The 24,899-nt window shown below is 40.8% G+C and overlaps 1 protein-coding gene across 1 annotated transcript in view; it reads left to right on the top strand.

The window, feature by feature from the left end:
• LOC311302532 (NLR family CARD domain-containing protein 3-like) overlaps window positions 1–24,899 on the top strand; it is an 82,645-nt gene that overhangs the window by 53,058 nt on the left and 4,688 nt on the right. The window contains exon 10 of the mRNA XM_084428494.1: window positions 24,517–24,690. Coding sequence (XP_084284620.1) covers window positions 24,517–24,690 — 174 coding nt within the window. The remainder of the gene's footprint in view (window positions 1–24,516; window positions 24,691–24,899) is intronic.

Genomic DNA, 24,899 nt, shown 5'->3' with positions numbered 1-24,899 from the left:
TTTTGTGTGTGTGTGAATCATTCACGAGATTGAGATGACTGACAGTAATACCCGGCCATAGCAACGGTAGACATTTTCCAAAACAGATCGAACAAATCAGAAAAATACTTTCAATACAGTATTGCTTTCAATTAAAAAATAAACAATGAAAATGTAAAAGAAAAAGAAAATTAATTAAGTTTGAAAACCCATCGCACATTTCAAGGTATGAATAAAGTGTCGGGACAGTTTATTTATTTAAACAGGGTTGCATCGATAGAGTTTATTCCCTTTGTAATGCAAAATAAGAAACATTTTAAATTTATTGTCAAAGAAATTGCAGCTAAATTAAAAAATGAAAACGGTACAAAACGAAAAAAAGTTCAAAGCAACATAAATTAAGAACAGGCGTTTTCCTTTGCCTCTCTGACGCTGGATATTTTTTTAGTAAGTTTGGTCTCCCTCACTGCGCGCGGCGGGTCTTTCTCGAAATTAAGCATTTCAGCGTAAAAAACACCATACAGCTGATAATACTGTATATGTCGCTGTGTGTCATCCACACAAATCACGAAAGAAAAAACTGTAACAAATAGCTTTTGTTCCTTCCAAGATACAACATGCCTTGCTGAATTCACCTAACAATAAAACGAGGTGGGTCGCGAATTAAAGAGCTCTGTATCTGCTAAATTGAAATTGTGTGTGGAAAACCTTTAAATACAATCAATAAAACTACAATATATAATTTAATAAGATATAGGGCCTACTGTACATAGGCTATGGACTTTTGGAGATTTTGAGATTAAACCTTAAAATAACTTTGCCTTTGCCTGCTCATCAGGCTGGCTCCGACACTCTCCATATGAAAGACGGAACATTAACACCTCTGTCCTGCACCCCCACGATAAAGCAACTATTGCCTTCTCCAAACCCCCCACAGGCTAGCTGAGTTTGCAAAACAAAACAAAGAGTTTGCTACTCGTCGTGGTGTGCCAAAACACTTCATTATAAACTTCAATATTTCATTCAAAACAATCTCAAAACGCTTTGTGACATTTTGAAAAGCCGTGGATGCATTACTGACACTGGAACCATGAACGCAAATACTGGTTCTGATTTTATTGTTTGTCGTTTAAACGTCATATATATATATATATATATATATATATATATATATATATATATATATATATATATTAACAGAACTGCTTTTGAAATTACGATTGGAATTATTATAGGCTACAGAAGTAAAGTCATTGTATAATATTTGTTCCTTAGTGTAAAATGGAAATGCATGGTGATTTTATTTTGTAAATAGGCTATAAGCAAAAAACTATGTTTTAGAACTAGACAAATCTCTCTGCATCAACAATAGACTATAAAATGCATTAATAGGCTAATATAAAAATATCAATAGTCCAAGTTAGTTCGGGATTCGAACCCGTGTCATCTAAATGATCGTAACGTAAGTTCAACCACTCGGCCACGATTCACTCGTTGCAACATGGCCTAACGTTCCAGTGTGTGTTCGCTCACACGAGCGAGAAGCGCTCTTCATTCAAATGAACGCGCCGCCGCGTTTGTCGAACACTTATTCAACATACCAGAATAAAACCTGGCTTTGGAACAATGCATAGCGCCACTCGTCGTGGTCTGTGCCAAAAAAATTATAATATAGTTTCATTTATTTCAGTGTTAATGTTTGAGTTAAACAAATCCTCTACAAATTAAATTAACACAAAGTCGGCTATAAGAGTCCTTTATAGGCTACGTAAAAAAGCAAAGGGCTTACAGTCTTAACATTTAGGCTACTTTGCTTAAATTCGATACATTTATTTTCAGTAGGGCCTAATAAATTTGTAGGGATGTAATTTCAGTATGCTTTACCAACGCTATGTATTCAATTAAAGTTCCAAGAGGTCTGGTATATATTTCCTTCCCAGCTGACAATAATATGCAAGTGCACAGCAAAAATCACAACTTGTGCTTGCTGCGAACGCAAGTTATTTAAGGTGTCTCAACTGTACACAGTCTACCCTACAGTGTGAATTCGTTACAAGGTTTCATTTAATTAATTTTTTTCCATCTATGTTGAATATGAAAAGTGCACAGCACGAGTAAGATAGGATGCATTAGGCTAGGGCTGGGCGATAATTCGATCTCGATACGGGATCGCGATAATATTCTGAACGATTTCGATAATATGCTTGGGACGTATTATTCGATATCACATGAAAAACTAAGCGCAACAGTATCTGCCGGCTGCCGTATCTGCCGGCTGGGCACGCCCACTTCTCAGCGAGCACCGTGGCTACAGTAAACAGAAGGAGACTGAGAGAGAGGGAAAAAAGTTGTAAAAAGGATAAAAAAAAATGAGCGAAACTTAAGTTGAGGACAGCGAAAATAATGCCGAATGTGAAGGCGACATCACTACATAACTCGAGACCGAAGACATTGTTGAAAAAAAAGGTAACACGACGTCAATTGTGTGGACGCGTGGTTTGGATATGGCAGACAACTGACAAGCTGAGCCAAATAGCATTAATTATCACAGGCGATCCCGATCCGTGATAATTAATGCGATATGGCTCAGCTTGTCAGTTAACTATGTCTCTGTGTTGTAAATGCTGCTCCATCTGAAAGCAGGTGATGGCGATTTACTACTAATCAAGGAACCGGCTTTATTGACGAGATGTGCCTAACAATGTCATGCGATATATCGCCCAGCCCTTGGTTTACTATGTTTACATATTTGTGCAATTTTGGCTCAGATTTCATTCTACTTATAAAACAGTTCTAGAGATCTACCTTAATCTTACAGGTAGTATTTGTGCCAGGGCCATGTTTACTCTTTTTGTAGGCTACTTGAGATGTTCACTGTCCAGCCAAAGCAATTTGATGTGATAGTTGTCACAGCTGTTAGTTTATATACAATGTTTCAATAAGTAAAAGTTTGTATTATTGTATAAAGGGAGATGACTCATGTTTGCAATTACAAATGATGTGCACAACCTTTTATTTTTGTATTTTTCAATACCTCCACTGCTTTCTTGACTAGAAAGATTCATAAATGTGGGAGTGTAATGTGAATCCTTTGGCTGCATGAAGACCTTAACAAAAATATTTTGTGCTCATTATTGAAAGGCATATTCTTTAATTTTTTATGTTATTAAACTTTATTCTAAAGTTTCAGTGAATATCTTGTTTCTTCAAGCTTCAGGATGTCCCTTACACTGGCAGCATCTGCAAAAACTACATATCGTGATAAGAATCGAGATCGATCAATATGGAAAAACATATCGTGATAAAAAAAAATTCCATATCGCCCAGCCCTACATTAGGCTATATCGAGAGATGGATATGGAGTGGGTCAGACATGATTTTGACCACTTCATTAAGTTTTGTTTAGTAGAAAACCTTTCTTTAAAGTGAATTTCATTTTCTACAAATTGTATCTTAATTTTAACCAATTTTTCATCAACCAATTGCCTGTATTTAATAAGTAAGAGAAGCAAATATAACAGACACTAATCATGGAGGCGCCCGCGCGGTCACTTGCGTTGCACGTCAGCTGGAGCGCATCTCATCCTAACTTAACGAAACTCAGCGTATGCCTCACACAGACATGATAAATACATCAAATACACAAAGCTTGAAATGTCTTCAAACGAAATAATTCAAAACGAAAAGAAAAGGCTACTCTCTGATAATCAGATTATGTCTTTATGTGCATTTATCTCTAGGTGCGTTCACTACAAATATGGCGATCGTCAACTTCATCTTTGCAGTCGACACTGTCAGAAAACACTAGTTTATTGATAAAAATCAATGCACGCATCACCGGATTTACAAATACACATCTTGCTTGTTGCACGCACACATTATGTCGAAAAAACGATATTATGATATAACGAAATATTATGTTGAAATAACATTATTATTAATAATACATCTTTTAGAATATTTGATTAAATGCTGATTGTTGCGCTTGTTCAATTTAATAAAATTAAAACTTTAATTGTGATAATTAAAATAATTGAAAATTAAATATTTAGTGGCCAAGTTTTGCTAATTTATTATATAGGCTATTATATGCCTATTGCCTATATTAAGTAGGTCATATTAAGACAAGGCATATATTAAGTTATTTTAGCTGTTATGAGAAAAAATAAATCTAACGAAATCTAAAATCTAAATCTAATAAATCTAAAAAAAAATTCTAACGCCAATTCAACATGCCAGAATAAATCCTGATTTTTGAACAATGTGTAACACCACTCGGCCTGGTGTGCCAAAACACTACATTTTAAACTTCAATGTTTAATTCCAAACAATCTCAAAACGCGTTGTGACATTTTTTTAAAGCAGTAGCCTAGCCTATATACATTAAGGGCATTGAAACCAGGATCTTAACTAAAACGCGTTCCGCGTAATCTCTCAAAATTTATGCCACACTACTCCATGTATTTTTTTTTTTAAGGACTGCTTTTGAAATCACTATAAATTACTATGCAATTGTATCGCTCACGAGAGCTCTTCATTTATCTAATTCCTCAATAGAATAGTAAAAATATTCAGCGTCATTGCTCCTAATATCGTCTCTATTTTTAACTTTTGATTCTATTTTTTCAGTTCTAAAATTTATTCTATCTTTAGTTCTATTCTGTTGTAGCCTTATAGGCCTATTTATATATATGAAAAATATGCCTATTAGGCTTAGGGTTTTATATTTAACCCACTTACATTTTAAAATACGGCAATTGCTGCTGATTTGCACAATGTCCCTTTGCGCCACCTGGCGGTCATTTCGGGAACAACTTTGAAATGCGGCTGGTTTAATCACCGCAGCGGTAATAGGCATTCTGGTTGGGCACCATCTGTAGTAAATCTTTGAACATGGAGTGCTGATGATAATAAATGTAATATGTCAGGCTCACAATTTTTACAATTGAAGTGCTATAAAAGTTGTAGAAATGACAGATTCAATCTGCATTGTATTAAACAAATCTTTATTGATATGCAAATAGACAATAGACATCCAGCAAAAGAAAAATGTCAAGTGATGTATGCCCTCAAATCTGTAGATGTGCATGGATTTGTCCTGAATCCCTTCAAGAACTCAGGAGCAACTAGAGTATACACACCTTCTGTATAGTGTAACGTGTCATAACGTAATTGTGTGTAGGACAGTGAGTGAGCGAGAAAACGTGTGTGTGTGTGTGTGTGTGTGTGTGTGTGTGTGTGTGTGGGATCATCTTTATCTTTAGCTCAAACAGCAACAATGTCATCTGACACAGTAAGCCTGATATTAAAGATGTTTACTATTACTGTAATAGTTAAAATGTTTAATTTTTTTGTCACATTGATGCGTTATTAATAACTAGCATTTTTTTTGTTCTTGTATTATTTTCATCAACAATATGGTTTGATTAAAATAATGTCCTTGTCCGTGCGGAGGCGAGTCCAGTTTATTTCTCCATGGCACATGCATTTTGTTTCTTTATATGCAGCCCAATGTTATCCAATGAGTTGTTTGCATTATTTAGGTATTTTACTTTAATTGTATTACATTTTTGGTAACACTTTACAATAAGGTCTCATTTGTTAATGCATTAACTAACATGAACTAACAGAGAGCAATAGCCTTTATTAATGTTAGTTAATAAAATATTAGTGTTCATGTTAGTTCACAGTGCATGTTAACAGATACAACTTTGGGTCTTAAAAATGTCTTATAAAATGTTGAGCTTAACATTAACTAAGATTAATAAATGCTGTAGAATATTGTTCATTAATTGTTGGTTCATGTTAACTAATGCTAACAAAATGAAACCTTAGCCCATTATAAAGTGTTACCATTTTTTAATAAAGAAAGTTGGCCATAGGAGTGTAAAATTAATTTTAAAAGTTAAGGAATCTTTCCTGTAGCTCAAACAGTAGAGTGTTGAAAACACACACACACACACACACACACACACACACACACACACACACACACACACACACACACACACACACACACACACACACACACTCTCACACACACACACACACACACACACACACACACACACACACACACACACACACACACACACACACACACACACACACACTACAGTAGAGTGTTGGCGCCAAGGTCATGAGTTCGATTCCCAGGGAAAGCAAGAACTGATAGGAATATAAATGTGTATCTTGAAATGCAATGTTAGTCGCTTTGGATAAAAGCGCAAATGTAAATAATGTACACTTGTTCAAACTAGGCTACTATATTGTATATGTTTGATTTATGTTGAAGTGTTTGGGACATGGCTTTTAATGCTGAGTCTTTTGTTTATGTACACAGGCTATCAAAGTATATCAAAATTTGAATTTAGATTTATCGGCCAATATATCGGTTATCGGCTTTCAAATGAAAAGAATTATCGGTATCGGCCAAAATATTCATATCGGTGAATCCCTAATTTTCAGTGATGTCTCCGTCCATACTACTATGTGCTAACGTTACCGCCATCAAGCCACAGTGATTTGGTGCGAATGAATGCCGTGAATCTGTCGGGTCGTCTTGTGGAAAGTACCGATATTCGTATTAAAAATGTAAAAGTAAAAAGTCGGCACAAAAATAAATAGTAAAGTAAAAATATCTGAAAAATCTACTTGAGTAACGAAGTATTTGTGCTTCCCATCTCTGACACTTTGACATGGTGATCTACATTTAACAGCCTTTACTTTAAACACAGTCAATCTCAGCACAGTCAGGATTAACACAGTCCATTCATTTTAATTTTAGGGGGAAACTGGAAACTGTAGAGATTTTTCTCCAGGTTTAAAGTCTACATCATGTCAATGTCACAGATTATGACCTGGAGAAACACTATAGTACATCGATGACACGTCAGTTTGTGTATTATTAATGAGACTGCGTGTTCTTATCCTATGAAAAGACATTTCTCTTCTTCATGACAGCACACTGTGTTTTTCTATGACAGACGCTTCAGACTGTAAAATCAGGCAGTAGTTTAGAGAGGCGTTCATGGGTCGCAAGTGTGTGTGTCCACGGAGCAAGAGTTGAGTGTGTTGCAGGCTTCCCCCGTGATGCTGTCAGGCCGAGACTCACTGCGGGCGTGTGTGTGTGTGTGTGTGTGTGTGTGTGTGTGTAACAAGCGTCTTTCTGAGGAGAGCTACGAGAATTTCTGTCTTCTCTGTCACTATCCATCTTTATTGTCAGTGTCCTGAAGGGACGTAGATGTGTGACATTTGTATGAGAAAATGATTATCATATATATATGCATTTATAGTGAATGTATATAAACATTTCTACTGTTAAAGGGAAAATACAGATTGTGTTGAATGATCTGGTAGGTATTTCACTGTTCGCTGTAAATCCTCCAGTTTCCCCCTGATATGTAGTGAGAGCCGGCATGGGCCGCTGACAGATGACAGTCGCTCGTCCCTCTCTCTCTCTCCTCTGTCTTGCTCTGCCACACACACTCCCTCTCTTCTTCTCACAGCCGCACACACACAATTAAGAGGATTTTTCAGAATGATTGTGAGGTAGACTTGAGCTGAAAGAGGGGTTTCATGACTCTTTATTGTTCATTATAACCTCTTCTTTTACAATTTTTCTATATTTTATGTGATATATAGTTTTAGTTTGTTATATCAGCTTTGATCACTGAAAAAATGCGTTGGATCAAAGTAAAAAAATTACTTCAACTTATTACAAGTAATCGATTTACTTCTTCTCAAGTGAGTTTGAACAAATCAAATTTCTATGGTCAGTTGCAACTAAAATATTCTTTTTAGAATATTTTATATTTCATGTTTTTTACATGATTAAATCACAAATTATCACAGTGTTTTTGATTAAAGGTGCTTTATGTAGTTTTTCTACTAAAATGAGTCCTTTTTTTATTGCCTGTGTGTGAAGGGGTTGTAATCTCACATTAAAATGATCCACTCTGCAGGTTTTGCTATTACCTCGGAAAGCAAGTGTTCTTATTTTTATGTGAAGGAGCCGGGTCGGATTTACCACGAAATCCAGTGACGTGACCTGCACGCGCGCTCCCGAGCCTCTCGCCTCGTCTAGTCTACTGACTTTGCACTCAACAGCGACGACACTGCAACTTATGACATGGACTTGTGACTTATGCAACTTACAACATGTCTGATACACTAATAAACGACCTGCGCCCAGCACAACACAGACTCCAACACAAACTCCACATATATAAAAAACTGCTGAAGCTCGTAAGGCCAGACGTGAATCGGATCAACTTCAGACGAAAACACGGATCAACATCGGCAGGGCATTTGAATCATGGAGAAACCTTATCTACAAACCTAGAATGTACATTTCCTGAAGAAATTTCCTGAAGAAATGTGAAGTGGTGCTCGCAGTGGCAAAATTCGGCACGGTTGCTAGGGTTCCATACTTATGGTACGAGCATGGAGCATTAGTTCAACGTCAAGCTGATAAAAGTAGCCTATTATTGTAATGTGACCAAGCGTTTATACAGGGTTCGCCTAACACTCAGAAATAAGAAAACAATAACCGATGGCAGTTTGAACTCTTCTCCACTTTACTATGCAACACCTCAGATCACCAACTCCAAAAACCCGCGACACTCCAGTACCAAGTGCGCATGACCCATGCCTATCTACGGCAAGCCCCGAGGGGAAAAATACATTGCATACACACATATACAATGAGCGCCAGTACATCCAGAATTAGTGCATCATAACAGAATTCAACAAAGTCTGTTACAGTAACGTTGCAGTGGGAGTTTACCTGAGTTTCCAGCATGTTGTGTGATGATGCTTTCTCCGGTGTGTTGCGTCTCAGTCTGGCCGGTACCCAGAGTGCTCGCTCATGAGTTCCAGCACGAGCACTCGCTTGTAAACTTATTGGTTGCAATCTGAAACATCACGCTAGAGGCCGCATGAAAACTACATGTAGCTCCTTCAACTTAATTTTTTTTAAATCAAAAATCCAAATAACTACAAACAATGTTGTCACACTGTGGTTTCCTCAGGAACAGACTGAAGACTCGATTATAGGCACAAACTCAAGCTTTAATAATAGTACTCTGGAACAAGCTGACAGGGAAAACACACATAAACACAACGGAGATCGGACAAAGACTGAAGGAAAGGGAGCATCTTATATAGCAGACAGAAACGAGATCATTAATCATACACCGCTGGGACAAATGAACTCAGTGATAGTAACCATAGAAACAAAGGAGTGGCGGGAAAAGAAAAGGAAAACAGGAACCAATCAAAACACAAACTGAAAGTCCAAACATGAACGGACACGTTATCTACAACTACACGTGACAGTACCCCCCCTCCCGAAGACGCTTAACGTGTAATTAAACGCAATGCGTTCGTAATCTGGGCTCGTCTGCTATTCTGTAGGCTACATATGCTTTATTAATAAGGTGTGCACAGAATTTGATCTTTTAACATGACTGTCTTAGTACATTAAGCCACGTGACGCCGCGTTTTTCACGTTATAAGCGGTAATGTCCTGTATTGGGGGCTGCTACTATTTGCTTCAGCTTTTCAAACGTAGAAGTATGATAAAGACATGATAAAGACATGATAGGCTATATACATTTTATGTGGATAAAGGCATATTTTGTACATGACTACACATGTCCTTAAAAGGCCTAGAAAATATATAGATTTAACGACATAACATCTCATTATTATGACAAAATATGTTGTTAAAATGACATAACATCTCGTTATTACGTCATAATTGAGTGGATAAAATAATATGTATGTGTCAGCAATTCACCACCGTACAAACTGCCTTGAGATCAGGCTGAACTATTAGGCCGACACTTCTGAACACACAATACAAACACAAACACATAAATATGCTGTTTAAAGCTCTTCCAGTTGTGGTTCAGGATCAGGGTGGACACACTGGAGTGTAGAAGCTAAAAACTGCAGTGTAATGTCACAAAACACACACACACACACACACCTGTAGTGTAAATGTACGACCACTTTCAAAAAATAAAAGCTTTGACGTGACCATTTTGTTGTATTTTTGTGTTAATGGAATTAAACTAAAACCTTTTATTTCTATTTATTTGATGTTTTGTTGGGAAAATAAATATTAGACAGATTCTTCTAAAAAAGGCTGAAGTATATTTCACTAAAATATTACAGATTAAAACACGAAAGAAAACGTGCTGAGTTTCAGCTCATTGTGGCGCGCTCCAAACATCTATAAAGGAAACAGAGACATTACGTTTGTTTCCGTTATTTTACTAAATCTGAATATCTTTTGTAAATTTATGAATTATGTCTTGCTTTTATCTGTATGAGCATAAATTACGGAGTAAGAGTTTACTCTCTTGGAAGGAATAAATCCAGTGGTCGCGCCGCCGCCTCTGAATAAAATACAGTCAACCAAACATATAAAATGTTCCACCGCTCAATCTGAATAGTCTGTAATATAATCTGTGAGGTTCAGCGTGACCACCGCCTCACTGCGCTGTTATATGGGAAAGATGATATTTTATGTCATATTTTACGATTCTGAACGTTTATAATACAGAAGAAACGCAGGATCAGAAACGTTAAAATAGGACTGGTTCTGCTCGAGTGAACCGGGGGATTTTATTCATTTATTCATTTTTACAGATCGTACTTTTAAGTGGCCAATGAATGAACAATATTATTAAAATATTTTAATATGTCTGAAAAGTTCATATCTTTGGCAAAGATAGACATTAAAATGCAATATAATTTGATGTTAGACTGACATAAGTCACATTTTCGTCATTGTGTCCTTGCAAAAGATCTTTTATATGTTATTTAAATGTCAAAGAAATGAATTCACAGTGTAATAATTCCACAATGTGGGAATTAGGGTTGCTAAAATGGGACGGGATATTTGCACTTATAAGTTCACTAAAAAGTTATTGTAACACTCTTTTATGCTACAAACGCCCATGACAAGCATGTAAAAACCATTGATCACTGAATCATTAATATTTTATTTCTATTTGAGCTGTTCATAAACAATATATTCTACTTAAAAATGTGTTTCTCACACGTTTATGAGCTCGCCGCTTGCTGTCAATACGCACCAGAGAGAGTTTAACACATCGCTGCACATTATTGTCTTCAGTGCCGCTATAACTGAGAGAGAAACAGGACTGCCCCCTACTGGTGATGTACGGCATGTGCCAGAGAACTTCACCACGGCCGAATCGCCCAATCCCTTTCCCTGTGATTCTTAATGGACACATCTGCACAACTTTTGATTTAAAACATGTATTAATAAATGTTGAAATGAACATCAACTAAGATTAATAAATGTTGTAGAAGAATCTGTCATGGTTCGTTCATGTTAACTAATGTAGTGAACTAGTGTGTAACAAATGAAACCTTATTGTAGTGTAAGCAAATAATCATCTCTGTGAGTCCATGTAATGCAAGTGGATTCAGAAACCACACAAAGTGAACATGACGGTAATCCATAAACCCCAGCTGATGAATCAGTGCTTCTGAAGTGAAACAAATATTTAAAACCTTTCACAATATAAACCTTTGCTTCCGGCCAACACACACACATTCAGGAGTTCATGTTTGTCTTAAACGTCAGCACGTTCTGAAGCGTGATATAAGCGAACTGTGAAACTCACAGGAATGCCGCTCATCTGCGCTTCCGCATCACTTCTGGTGTGAGCTTCAGAACGCACTTGTGTCGCTTCACGCCGATATCATTAACCCGTGTGCGACCATTGGCTGGAAGTGAGTGTTTATAACACTCTTATGGAAAATGAAACAAAGTGAACATGACGGTAATATAGGGTAAAATATATCCATATATCTGGATCTGAAGTCTCTTCTGCTCACCAAGGCTGCATTTATTTGATTAAAAATACAAAAGAACAGTAATGTTATTAAATGTTATGACAATTTAAGACTGTTAACTGTTTTTTTATTTTAATATATTTTCAAATGTACTTTATTCCTGTGATCAAAGCTGAATCTCAGCATCATTACTCCAGTCTTCAGTGTCACATGATCCTTGAGAAATCATTCTGATATGATGATTTGATGCTCAAGAAACATTCATTATTATTATTATCAATGTTGAAAACAGTCGTGTACAATTTTCTTTCAGGATTCTTTGATGAATAGAAAGTTACGCTTTACTATATATATTCACGTAGAAAAGAGCTGTTTTACATTGGAATAATATTTCACAATATTACTGTTATTTTGAATGAAATAAATTTAGCAGAAGAGACTTCTTTTTAAAACCTTAAAGATATTAGCGATCCCGCACGTTTGGCTGGTAGTGTATCTGCATGTGTTGCTCTGGAATCATCATTCGTCTCCACAACTGCATAATTACACCAGTTGTCTGTAATATGATGGTATTGTATTATACAATAAGCGAGTACATCATGAATGGCTTTTTTCAAAGCGTGTTTTTGTCCTATCCTGAATCACTACGGTAAGCCTGTAATAAGCGTTTAGACTCGGACTACTTTACAGCGGTCGGGTCGCACCGCGGCGGAGTAACGTTAGCCCAGCGCCTGCGGGACTCACCGCGTCAGAGACATAAACAGAGAGAAGTTTATTAACTGATAGAGCGCTGATTCATCCAGTAGTGAAACAAGTGAAGTCTTTATGAATCAATCATTCAAACCCATTTTAAAAATAGTATGTTTCACCTGTCTGGATCTTACATGTGTGTTCAAGCATATTCTCCCCTTTCTGAGAGGGTGTTCTCCACTGCTGGAGACACTGTAAGCTATAGGAGAGTCCCACATTCTCCAAGAGGATGCAGAAATGTTTATTTTCCTTATTTTTGCAAAAGTTTGTTGACATTACCAGTCTGTTAAACTCATTTGACAAGTATAAGAAATAAACACACACAGGATTGTGCATTTTCCCCTTACTGCTGTGTTTTATTAGTTGTTTTAATCATTTTATTGAATGGGAACCGGAACCGGAAAATGTCTTACGATTCCCAACCCGCTGTTCCCAATAAGCTGTTTCATGACGACTCTCTCTGGGTCAGCGGCAGCGCCAACACAGATTTAAAATATCGCAATATGATTTTGTCAAAGGTTTATAGGCGGCTGCATATATGGAAAAAAAAAATTCTAACAAAAGGTTTCACAGCTGTTTTTTGTAGTATTAGGTGTCCTTAATAACATACTAAAAGTTTACCCAAGTTTGACCTCTAGAAAGGTGTAATTTTCAAGATGGCGTCCAAGATGGGCAGGAAGCCCTTAAAATGTCTAAACTCCTTCATTATTTGACAAAGATGCACCGTTTGTCCATGTTAACAAACAATTTAAAAAAAAAAACTTGTAATACATTTTTTGTTTGTCTTGATGCAAGTAATCAACTCAGTAATTTTCATGGTGATATCTAAAGGTTAAAAATTTTACCCTATTCACGTAAGAAAAAGAATGAATAGGTGTATGAATAGGCTATGTTTGGGTCTTTTTTGAAACTTTCCCCTAATGGGATTCTTCTGGACTTTTTTTCCCTTACTCAGGACATATTGAGGATACAAAATCAGTTGAGTTTGCTTCTGTTGCAATTTGTTCAAGGTTGACCCCCATTTTGGCTTAAAATGACTGGACTATATAGATGTTTTTGAGTATAAAGGTGGCATTATACTAAACCTCAGGTTAGATACACCTTTGGGGGAAAGGCGTATCAGTATCGGGTCCTTCCATTTGGTCCAGCTTTGGCTCTGTGGACATTCTCCAAGTGCATGGATGCAGCTCTGGCCCCCTTGAGGCTCCAGGGCATCCATGTACTAAATTATCTAGACGACTAGCTCATTTTGGCTCATTCCAGAGATTTGGTGTTTCGTCACAGGGACGTTATTCTCCACCACCTCCGGTCTCTTGGTCTCAGGTTGAATGCTCAGAAGAATGTCTTAACTCCTTCTCAGCAGAACCCTTTCCTTGGTGCTGAACTCTATTCTCTCTCGATGCAGCCCCGTCTTGCCCCTGCTAGAGTTTCCAGTCTCTGTGCGTGCTTGGCCTGTTTCAGGCTCGGCCATCATGTAGCGGTGGGCATATGAGACCATTCCTGTGCTGGATGAAACTCAGGGGCATCCGCCCTTCTTGGTCTGCCTTCCGCCTGCTGAGAGTGTCGCGCAGTTGCCTTCACGCTCTTTGGAGGTGGAAAGACTCCCCCTTTTTACTTCAGACTGTCAAGATGGGTGTAGTTTGCCGTTGGCAGGTTGTCACGACGGACGCCTCTTTGACTTGTTGGGGTGCGGTCTTCGAGGGCAGACCGGCGTACGATGTTTAGACGGGCGAGCTTCTCTCGTGGCACATAAATTGCCTCAAGTTGCAAGCTGTCTATCTGGCCCTGGATCAGTTTCTCCCGGCCCTGATGGACTCATGTCATTGTAAGGACGGACTACATGGCAGTGGTGTCCCATGTAAATCACCAGGGGGGCTCGTGGTCGCGCACCCTCGACAGGCATGCGCACCGCCTCCTCCTTTGGGCTCAAGACAGGTTTCTTTCGCTGAGAGCAGTTCACGTTCCAGGGGACCTGAACATCGCAGCGGACTTTCTGTCAAGACAGAACCTCAAGTCGGGGGAATGGATGTTGCACTGCTAAACAGTGGCTTTAATTTGGAGCATGTTTGGCGAGGCGGACCTCTTTGTGTCGCAGAGCTCGACACAGTGCACCCTATGGTTTTCCCTGTCTCAGCTCATCCGACACCTCTGTGGATAGATGCCCTCACTCATTGGAGTTGAGACTGTATGTATTCCCTCCGGTCAAGTGAATCCCTGCAGTCCTTTGCAGAATGAGGGAGTGTGGGATCCGCCTCCTTCTGGTAGCCCTATTCTGGCCATCCCAGACGTCGTTCTCGGAACTGAGCTCCCTGGAAGAGAAGTCCCCTTGGCAGATTCATATCAGGAGAGATCTGCTGTCTCAGCTCCAGGGCAGGAATTGGCATCCTTGACCCGAGATATGGAGGCTGTGGGCGATAAGAGGCAATCGCTAGCGACAGTGGCGTCTGGTCTTCCCACTGATGTTTAGGAGACCATTGATAACGCTTGTGCGCCTTCTACTAGACTGCTGTATTTCTCTAAGTGCAAGGTTTATGAGTCTTGGTGTTCGGCTCATGCAATGGACCCTGTCAGCTGCCTGGTCGGTTCTATGCTGGAATTCCTGCAGGATAAATTTGTGGCTGGAGTGGCTGCAACTACCTTTAGAGTTTATGTCAGCTATTGCTGCCTATCGGGAGTCAGACGAGGTCCCCTTAGGTAAACACTGTCTGGTCTCCTCGTTTAAGCTTGGAGTTAGACACTTGAGGCCTGCACATCCTATTATTGTCCGCACCTGGGATTTATCAGTTGTTCTGGAGGGGCTATTAGAGCCTTCCTCTGAACCCTTGGAGTCAGCTCCGGACCGGATTCTTACTCTCAAGGTGGCATTTTTGTTAGCGTTGGCCTCTCTCAAACGCATGGGGGATCTGCAGGCTCTTTCTGTGAGTGAGCCTTGTATGGAGTTTGCCCCAGGTCTTGTGAAGGTGTTGCTATGGCCTAGACCTGGTTATGTCACCAAAGTTTTGTCCACGTCAATCCGCTCTCAAGTTGCGCCACTGAGGAGGCGCCCACGCCATCAGCCAATGAATTGGTGTGATTCTATACGGGTTCAGACAATCAGCACATGCCTTCACGTGGCAGCCCTGTTTTGACTAATTTGACAGTACCACACAGTTCTAATGAATTTATTCTTTATTGGAATGAAAAGAATGGTTATAAACCACAGAAACCACCAACACTAGGTAAAACGATATGAGAAAGGAGAAATATGCAATTACTTAAGGCGAGACACAGCAGGCATGAGCATCTTTTTTTTTTTTTTACTGGTCAATTTTGAGATTTTGGGATATTTGTCTTTAATAACATGTCTTCTTTCAGACTTGTGGCAAAAAAGAGTCTGAAATACACATTTAGGTCTTTATTTTACTACACTTTGTCTGTTTGCGTCTTTAGATTTCTCATAAATTCAACAAAAGTTGGCGTTCTAAATCATCCCGCTGCTCCGCGATTGCTGGAGCACCCTGCACCCTGTCATCACATACACCGTAATTTTTTTCCCCATCTAATATGTGGACACAATGAAGAAATTATTTTGAACCTGGCTTTATCCAATACTCAGATTTTGTAAAAAAATAAATAATAAAATATATATATATATATATATATATATATATATATATATATATATATATATATATATATATATATATATATATATATATATATGCAAATAAGCGCATATTTAATTAGATAATGCCAAATTTGCATATTTAAACATTAAATTACAGAAAACTTGCAATACATTTTTTTTCTCATCTTAATGTAGACAATCAACTGGGAAAGTTTCATGGTGATATCTGCTAGTTAAAAATTTACCCTATTCACCTGTAGTGTCTCTCCTTAAGGGAAATTGTACTTATTTTTTGCATAAATATGCTTGTAACCAATTGCTTTAATATATAATTGTACTGTAATCAATTATATATCATGCAAATATGTTAATTAGAAAATTACATGGCCCAAACATGTATCTGGCACCAGTATTCCTGGTCTAGGAGGAATACAAAGGAGTAATGGTCATTTTAAGGGTCCTGACGGCCGCCATTTTGAAAATGGGGCCTTTCTTGGAGTCAAACTTTGGTAAACTTTTAGTATGTTTTTAAGTACATCTGATACTACTGTAAACCACTGAGAAACCTTTTGTTAGAATTTTTTTGGGGTCAAGCCATATTTGCAGCTGACTATTAATAGACAGAGGAATCTGAAGAAGATTGTGTGTGTGTTTGAATGGAGATCACAGTATTTTAAAGATGAATCGTGCAGCTCTACTGTCTTATCTCTCTCTCAGCATATGAGCAGCGCGAGGGCTTTCAGTGCTTTCAGTCTCACGGCTCTTCCACACGTCCACTTAAAATGGATATTACGACACTCAACACTCATATGCTGCGTTCATGTCATCTCGTAAAGATTGTCACATATAACAACAATCATTATCTACAAGCATAGCAATTATTATTCAATAAGAGAAAATAAAGGACTAAATTTGAAAGTTTATTAAATAAACTAAAATTATACATTTATAATGACATACTGCATACAGTACAACACCATTCTCTGATCAGATCTTTGAAATCAAGCCGTCGTGCTCAATCGTGTTTAATAGACAGCATGACCAGACCATTCAGTCTTTCCTGAGACAGCGGTAAACTAAATCAGTTCTGTTCATGAATGAATCATCTAGACTGGTTTATTAACGGGTTTCTCCTATTCACGGCAATGAACCGACTCAAATGATTCATTCACGAATCGGACATTATTACAAATGTATATCTATGACTAGAACGACATCGTAAATGTTGATCGATTCCTCACAGAAATCGGCTCCAAGTCTTCAGAAAGCCTAAATATATTCATCACTGGACTAGTTTTATTGTCACTTGGTGATTTTGCGTTTCTGCCCTGCGTCGTTTCTGAATAACCTGCGAACAAACACACACACACACTATAATGAATACCCGTTCTTTATAGCGTTCTTCCTATAAGATTATTTTACAAAGTAAATACCAAAATCATCCAGGAAATTATGTAGTTCTGCTGGACCCTTAGAATCGTCCCAATCCTCCCCTGCTAACACACACACACACACACACACACACACACACACACACACACACACACACACACACACACACACACACAGACACACAGACACACAGACACAAACACACACACACAGACACTCAGACACACACACAGACACAAACACACACACACATTTGAATACTTTTATTTGGATCTGAAAGACATTACAAAGAAAACAAGATCCAAATACTCTGGGAAAAGTCTTTGACACGGTGACAGGTCATCAATTCATGGCTCACACACTTGTACAAGTCCTTCTATATAAGATTCTCAAAACACTAAGGATAAACAAAACATCTCCGTCTCCATATTTGCATGCTCCCTATCGAGGCTGAAACAGAGCAGAATTTTGCAAGCCTTTTTGCCTCCTTTTTTTGCAGTCCCCCTAACTGCATCCCCCTGATCACACTCTTATGGACATGGCCCAAACTTCCGAATACCAGAATTATTAGTCTGCAGTTGTATCCAAGATGGAGAATAAGATCTACCAGGGGTTGATATTTCAATAATTTGGAATAGTAGCAAGTATCCATATACAGATCAAAACAGCAGCCCACCTCAAAGACACACACAGATTTCATAGCCTCATTTACAGTTACAATGTCAGGAGTATTTGGAATGTTTTTAAAATAGTCACTGTCAGATATGTTATGGTGAAACCAGTTAATTCGTACAGTGCTATGCTTGTAGATCTTACTATCATGTCCACAGATTACCTTTTGCAAGTCCTTTGCAACCAGATCAACCAGACGGTCATGTCTAGCCACATAAAGTCCTTTATAGTTGTAGCATCCGTTTAGTATGTGAGCAACCGTTTCATTTTCCTGCTGAGTTGGGTGTAATATACAATAGGGTTCATGCTTTGATGGATACCATATTGCCAAATTGTACTTCGTTGGTAGACACTGTAATCTTGCTTTAACCATGAATATCAGGATGTCATCTGAGATTGAGGGGTTTGTCAGGACAGAATGAGACACTGAATGATCGGCAAATTGGAGTAATGCAAGTTTTCCTTGTAATCTAAGACCCGTCCAGTGCTGTCTGTTTTGAGTCTGTCTGAGATGAAGAATTGATGCTCTTGCATGTTTAATCTGTAGCTGGTGAGATGTACTGTCGTTATTAAGGATCGCCAGGGTGGAAACCAGCGGATTAGTGATTATGTTATCGTTGAGAACAACTCCTTTTCCATTGGGTCCCAGCCAGGACAGCTGTATTCCTGTACGGCAGCAGAGATCGTTTAAATCTAGCCAGTCGGAGCGCACTCCAAATCCGGCCGCTCTGATGTCTAACTTCCCGTTCTGCTTTAGTTTAAACCCAAGAAACTGGGACTCGTTTGTGGAAGCAGCAGGTATTTTGCGACGCTGTAGATGTAAAAACAGCGATTCGCGTGATAGTTCTCTGACAGTTGTATCGTCATTGTTAAGCATGTTTAAAAGATGTCCTGTTCTGGAGGCGGTGTAGAGCCATTCAATGTTTGGGGCGCCGAGACCTCCGTCTCTACGCGGCTGGAAAATAATGTCCCGAGTTGTACGACTATTAAGACAAAACCATTTCCTCACCAACTTCACTGTTTCGTTGTTCATCTCTGACAGTGTACGTTGTGGAATATGTACGTTCGGGAAAAGGTGTTGGATTTTAGCCGCTGCGATCAGCCTGATGGCTTCAATCTTCATCATTATGGGGAGTGGGGCAGCATCAATCAGCCCGAGTCTTTGGGTGTACTCGTGACACAGCTCTGTGATCTGTTCTTCCCAATCGCCACTGACGTTAAATTTATGACCCAGATAAGGATATGTTTCGTGACGTTCATATAGTCGGATGGGTTTCTGCACACACAGAGAGACACAGACACACACACACACACACACACACACACACACACACACACACACACAGAGACACACACACAGAGACACAGACGCACACACACACACGCACACACACACACAAACACACACACACACACACACGTTGGGTTTACATGTTTTATGGGGACTTTCCATAGAAATAATGATTTTTATACTCTACAAACTCTATAATCAATCCCCTAATCCTAACTGATGAATTTTCACAATGTGAACTAATGAGTATTTGTATATAGTGTTGTCAAAAATATAGATATTTCGATAAATATCGATACTGAAATATCTGAACGGTACCAATACTAATGTCCCGAAGTATCGATACTCCCATACTAGCCGAGCTGTCACTTTCACTTCTCTCCAAAGGCGCGTTGACAAACACCACACGTGACCGCACTCGTCTCATTCGCTCTGCTTAAATAGCAAAAGCGAAGTGTATGGAAAGATGGCGAGTGCGGCGAATTCGGAGAATAGCGCGGACACACGTTAAAAACACACCACGAGCGGGCATGTCGGAGAATAGCGCGGACACGCGTTAAAAACACACCACGAGCGGGCATGTCGGAGAATAGCGCGGACACGCGTTAAAAACACACCACGAGCGGGCATGTCGGAGAATAGCGTGGACACGCGTTAAAAACACACCACGAGCGGGCATGTCGGAGAATAGCGCGGACACGCATTAAAAACACACCGCGAGCGGGCATGTCGGAGAATAGCGCGGACGCGTTAAAAACACACCACGAGCGGGCATGTCAGAGAATAGCGCGGACACGCATTAAAAACACACCGCGAGCGGGCATGTCGGAGAATAGCGCGGACACATGCTACACACCGCAAGCGGGCATTTCGGAGAATAGCGCGGACACATGCTACACACCGCAAGCGGGCATGTCGGAGAATAGCGCGGACACACGTTAAAAACACACCGCGAGCGGGCATGTCGGAGAATAGCGCGGACATGCGTTAAAAACACACCACGAGCGGGCATGTCGGAGAATTGCGTGGACACGCGTTAAAAACACACCACGAGCGGGCATGTCGGAGAATAGCGCGGACACACGTTAAAAACACACCACGAGCGGGCATGTCGGAGAATAGCGCGGACACGCGTTAAAAACACACCACGAGCGGGCATGTCGGAGAATAGCGCGTACACGCGTTAAAAACACACCACGAGCGGGCATGTCGGAGAATTGCGTGGACACGCGTTAAAAACACACCACGAGCGGGCATGTCGGAGAATAGCGCGGACACGCGTTAAAAACACACCACGAGCGGGCATGTCGGAGAATAGCGCGGACACGTGTTAAAAACACACCACGAGCGGGCATGTCGGAGAATAGCGCGGACACGCATTAAAAACACACCGCGAGCGGGCATGTCGGAGAATAGCGTGGACACGCGTTAAAAACACACCACGAGCGGGCATGTCGGAGAATAGCGCGGACACGCATTAAAAACACACCGCGAGCGGGCATGTCGGAGAATAGCGCGGACGCGTTAAAAACACACCACGAGCGGGCATGTCAGAGAATAGCGCGGACACGCATTAAAAACACACCGCGAGCGGGCATGTCGGAGAATAGCGCGGACACATGCTACACACCGCAAGCGGGCATTTCGGAGAATAGCGCGGACACATGCTACACACCGCAAGCGGGCATGTCGGAGAATAGCGCGGACACACGTTAAAAACACACCGCGAGCGGGCATGTCGGAGAATAGCGCGGACATGCGTTAAAAACACACCACGAGCGGGCATGTCGGAGAATAGCGCGGACACGCATTAAAAACACACCGCGAGCGGGCATGTCGGAGAATAGCGCGGACACATGCTACACACCGCAAGCGGGCATGTCGGAGAATAGCGCGGACACATGCTACACACCGCAAGCGGGCATTTCGGAGAATAGCGCGGACACATGCTACACACCGCAAGCGGGCATTTCGGAGAATAGCGCGGACACGTGTTAAAAACACACCACGAGTGGGCATGTCGGAGAATTGCGTGGACACGCGTTAAAAACACACCACGAGCGGGCATGTCGGAGAATAGCGCGGACACATGCTACACACCGCAAGCGGGCATGTCGGAGAATAGCGCGGACACATGCTACACACCGCAAGCGGGCATTTCGGAGAATAGCGCGGACACATGCTACACACCGCAAGCGGGCATTTCGGAGAATAGCGCGGACACGTGTTAAAAACACACCACGAGCGGGCATGTCGGAGAATAGCGCGGACACGCATTAAAAACACACCGCGAGCGGGCATGTCGGAGAATAGCGCGGACACATGCTACACACCGCAAGCGGGCATTTCGGAGAATAGCGCGGACACATGCTACACACCGCAAGCGGGCATGTCGGAGAATAGCGCGGACACGCATTAAAAACACACCGCGAGCGGGCATGTCGGAGAATAGCGCGGACACATGCTACACACCGCAAGCGGGCATGTCGGAGAATAGCGCGGACACATGCTACACACCGCAAGCGGGCATTTCGGAGAATAGCGCGGACACATGCTACACACCGCAAGCGGGCATTTCGGAGAATAGCGCGGACACATGTTAAAAACACACCACGAGCGGGCATGTCGGAGAATTGCGTGGACACGCGTTAAAAACACACCACGAGCGGGCATGTCGGAGAATAGCGCGGACACACGTTAAAAACACACCACGAGCGGGCATGTCGGAGAATAGCGCGGACACGCGTTAAAAACACACCACGAGCGGGCATGTCGGAGAATAGCGCGGACACGCGTTAAAAACACACCACGAGCGGGCATGTCGGAGAATAGCGCGTACACGCGTTAAAAACACACCACGAGCGGGCATGTCGGAGAATTGCGTGGACACGCGTTAAAAACACACCACGAGCGGGCATGTCGGAGAATAGCGCGGACACGCGTTAAAAACACACCACGAGCGGGCATGTCGGAGAATAGCGCGGACACGTGTTAAAAACACACCACGAGCGGGCATGTCGGAGAATAGCGCGGACACGCATTAAAAACACACCGCGAGCGGGCATGTCGGAGAATAGCGTGGACACGCGTTAAAAACACACCACGAGCGGGCATGTCGGAGAATAGCGCGGACACGCATTAAAAACACACCGCGAGCGGGCATGTCGGAGAATAGCGCGGACGCGTTAAAAACACACCACGAGCGGGCATGTCAGAGAATAGCGCGGACACGCATTAAAAACACACCGCGAGCGGGCATGTCGGAGAATAGCGCGGACACATGCTACACACCGCAAGCGGGCATTTCGGAGAATAGCGCGGACACATGCTACACACCGCAAGCGGGCATGTCGGAGAATAGCGCGGACACACGTTAAAAACACACCGCGAGCGGGCATGTCGGAGAATAGCGCGGACATGCGTTAAAAACACACCACGAGCGGGCATGTCGGAGAATAGCGCGGACACGCATTAAAAACACACCGCGAGCGGGCATGTCGGAGAATAGCGCGGACACATGCTACACACCGCAAGCGGGCATGTCGGAGAATAGCGCGGACACATGCTACACACCGCAAGCGGGCATTTCGGAGAATAGCGCGGACACATGCTACACACCGCAAGCGGGCATTTCGGAGAATAGCGCGGACACGTGTTAAAAACACACCACGAGTGGGCATGTCGGAGAATAGCGCGGTCACATGCTACACACCATAGGCGGGCATTTCGGAGAATAGCGTGGACACGCGTTAAAAACGCACCGCGAACGGGCATGTCGGAGAATAGCGCGGACACATGCTACACACCGCAATCGGGCATGTCGGAGAATAGCGCGGACAAACGCTTCACACTGCAAGCGGGCAGCGGGCACCCAAAAGATTGTTTGGCTATCAATATCCCATCACTCATTTTTTTTTTATTCTGAAAACAGACTTAACAAAAAAGCTCCAGGGGGACCATTTAGCAGCATGTACCTGTATGCTACTCAGCATCAATGGGTCACCTCTTTCTGAATTCCCCTATAAATAACTGTAACTCCCCTGTAACTTCTCATTTTAACTTTTCTGAAACATTAACCAAGATGGCCTATTGTTGTTAGAGTGTGTTGTCTCGTTTTTTTCACTGTAATTCTTAAAGTTAATATAATCTGACTGAGGAATCTTAGAAGTAAATATTTTAACTGTGGTTAAAAGTGAATAAACTTGTGCCTATTTAACTTTATTAAAAAATATATGATTTAATTCTGCAATTTGCCTTCATTAGCGATTATCATCAATTTGATTACACAGATATAATTAAACTAAACTGAGCTAGACAATGACATCTCTGAATTCAATAATGAAATGCCTTTAACTGAAAATTGAATGTTTAATCTTATTATACATTACTGACACTCTATCCTCCAATTTGATACTGTTAAGTGCTCTGACACAATCTTGTCAAGCACTATACCTGTATAAATAAAGGTGACTTGACTTAGGTCATGTCGATCCAGTGAGCATTGTTTTTGCGCGTGATGCACGCACGTTTGTGTTTAAATCTGTTCATCAAATAATATAATAACGTTAATGTATTAACCAGCATTTATGACCGATAAACAATGCATGTGTTACAGTATATTTTAATCTTTGATAACAGTAGGTAATAAAAATACAACGGCTCATGTTAGCTCTGGTCCAATGAAAAAATATTAACAGATAGAACTCAGGACATTTTTGTAAAATATACCTCATTGTCATGTTCTAGACTTGTTATATTCAGCTTTAAATAAAAAAATACCCCCTTAATATTGTGGCAGTTTTTTTCTCCGTGGTATCGAAAATGGTATCGAATATCGATATTTTTTAAGGTATCGTATCGAAGTTAGAAATTCTAGTATCGTGACAACACTATTTGTATATATTTCATATTGACAGGATTATGTTATTTTTTAAGTGTCGTGTTTATCTCTGGATATAGGCTTAATGTGTGTCATTGTTCTCTACAGGTTGTATAGTTGTGGTGTGACAGATGAAGGTTGTGCTGCTCTGGCTTCAGCTCTGAGATCAAACCCCTCACACCTGAGAGAACTGAATCTGTCATATAATAAACTAGGAGACTCAGGAGTGAAGCTGTTCTCTGCTGTACTGGCGAATCCTCACTGTAAACTGGAGAAACTGAGGTAAGATCATACGTTACTCTCACATGAAACTGTCACTAGGGGCGTTTCCATTACAGATTTGCGCAAAACTTTTGCGATTTTTTTTTTTTTTTTTTTTTCTAAATGTCGACAAAAGACTGTTGCGTACCGTCTCGTATATTAATACAATTAAAATGAGCCCAAAATGAACTTAATCTATTTCTTTTATGACAAGATATTCTTCATGGTGA

The sequence above is a fragment of the Rutilus rutilus genome, assembly GCF_951802725.1.
Source record: "Rutilus rutilus genome assembly, chromosome: 13".
In the NCBI taxonomy this organism is placed as follows: Eukaryota; Metazoa; Chordata; class Actinopteri; order Cypriniformes; family Leuciscidae; genus Rutilus; species Rutilus rutilus.
Note: the sequence above shows the minus strand (reverse complement) of the source record. Positions and strands in the feature narration are given on the sequence as shown.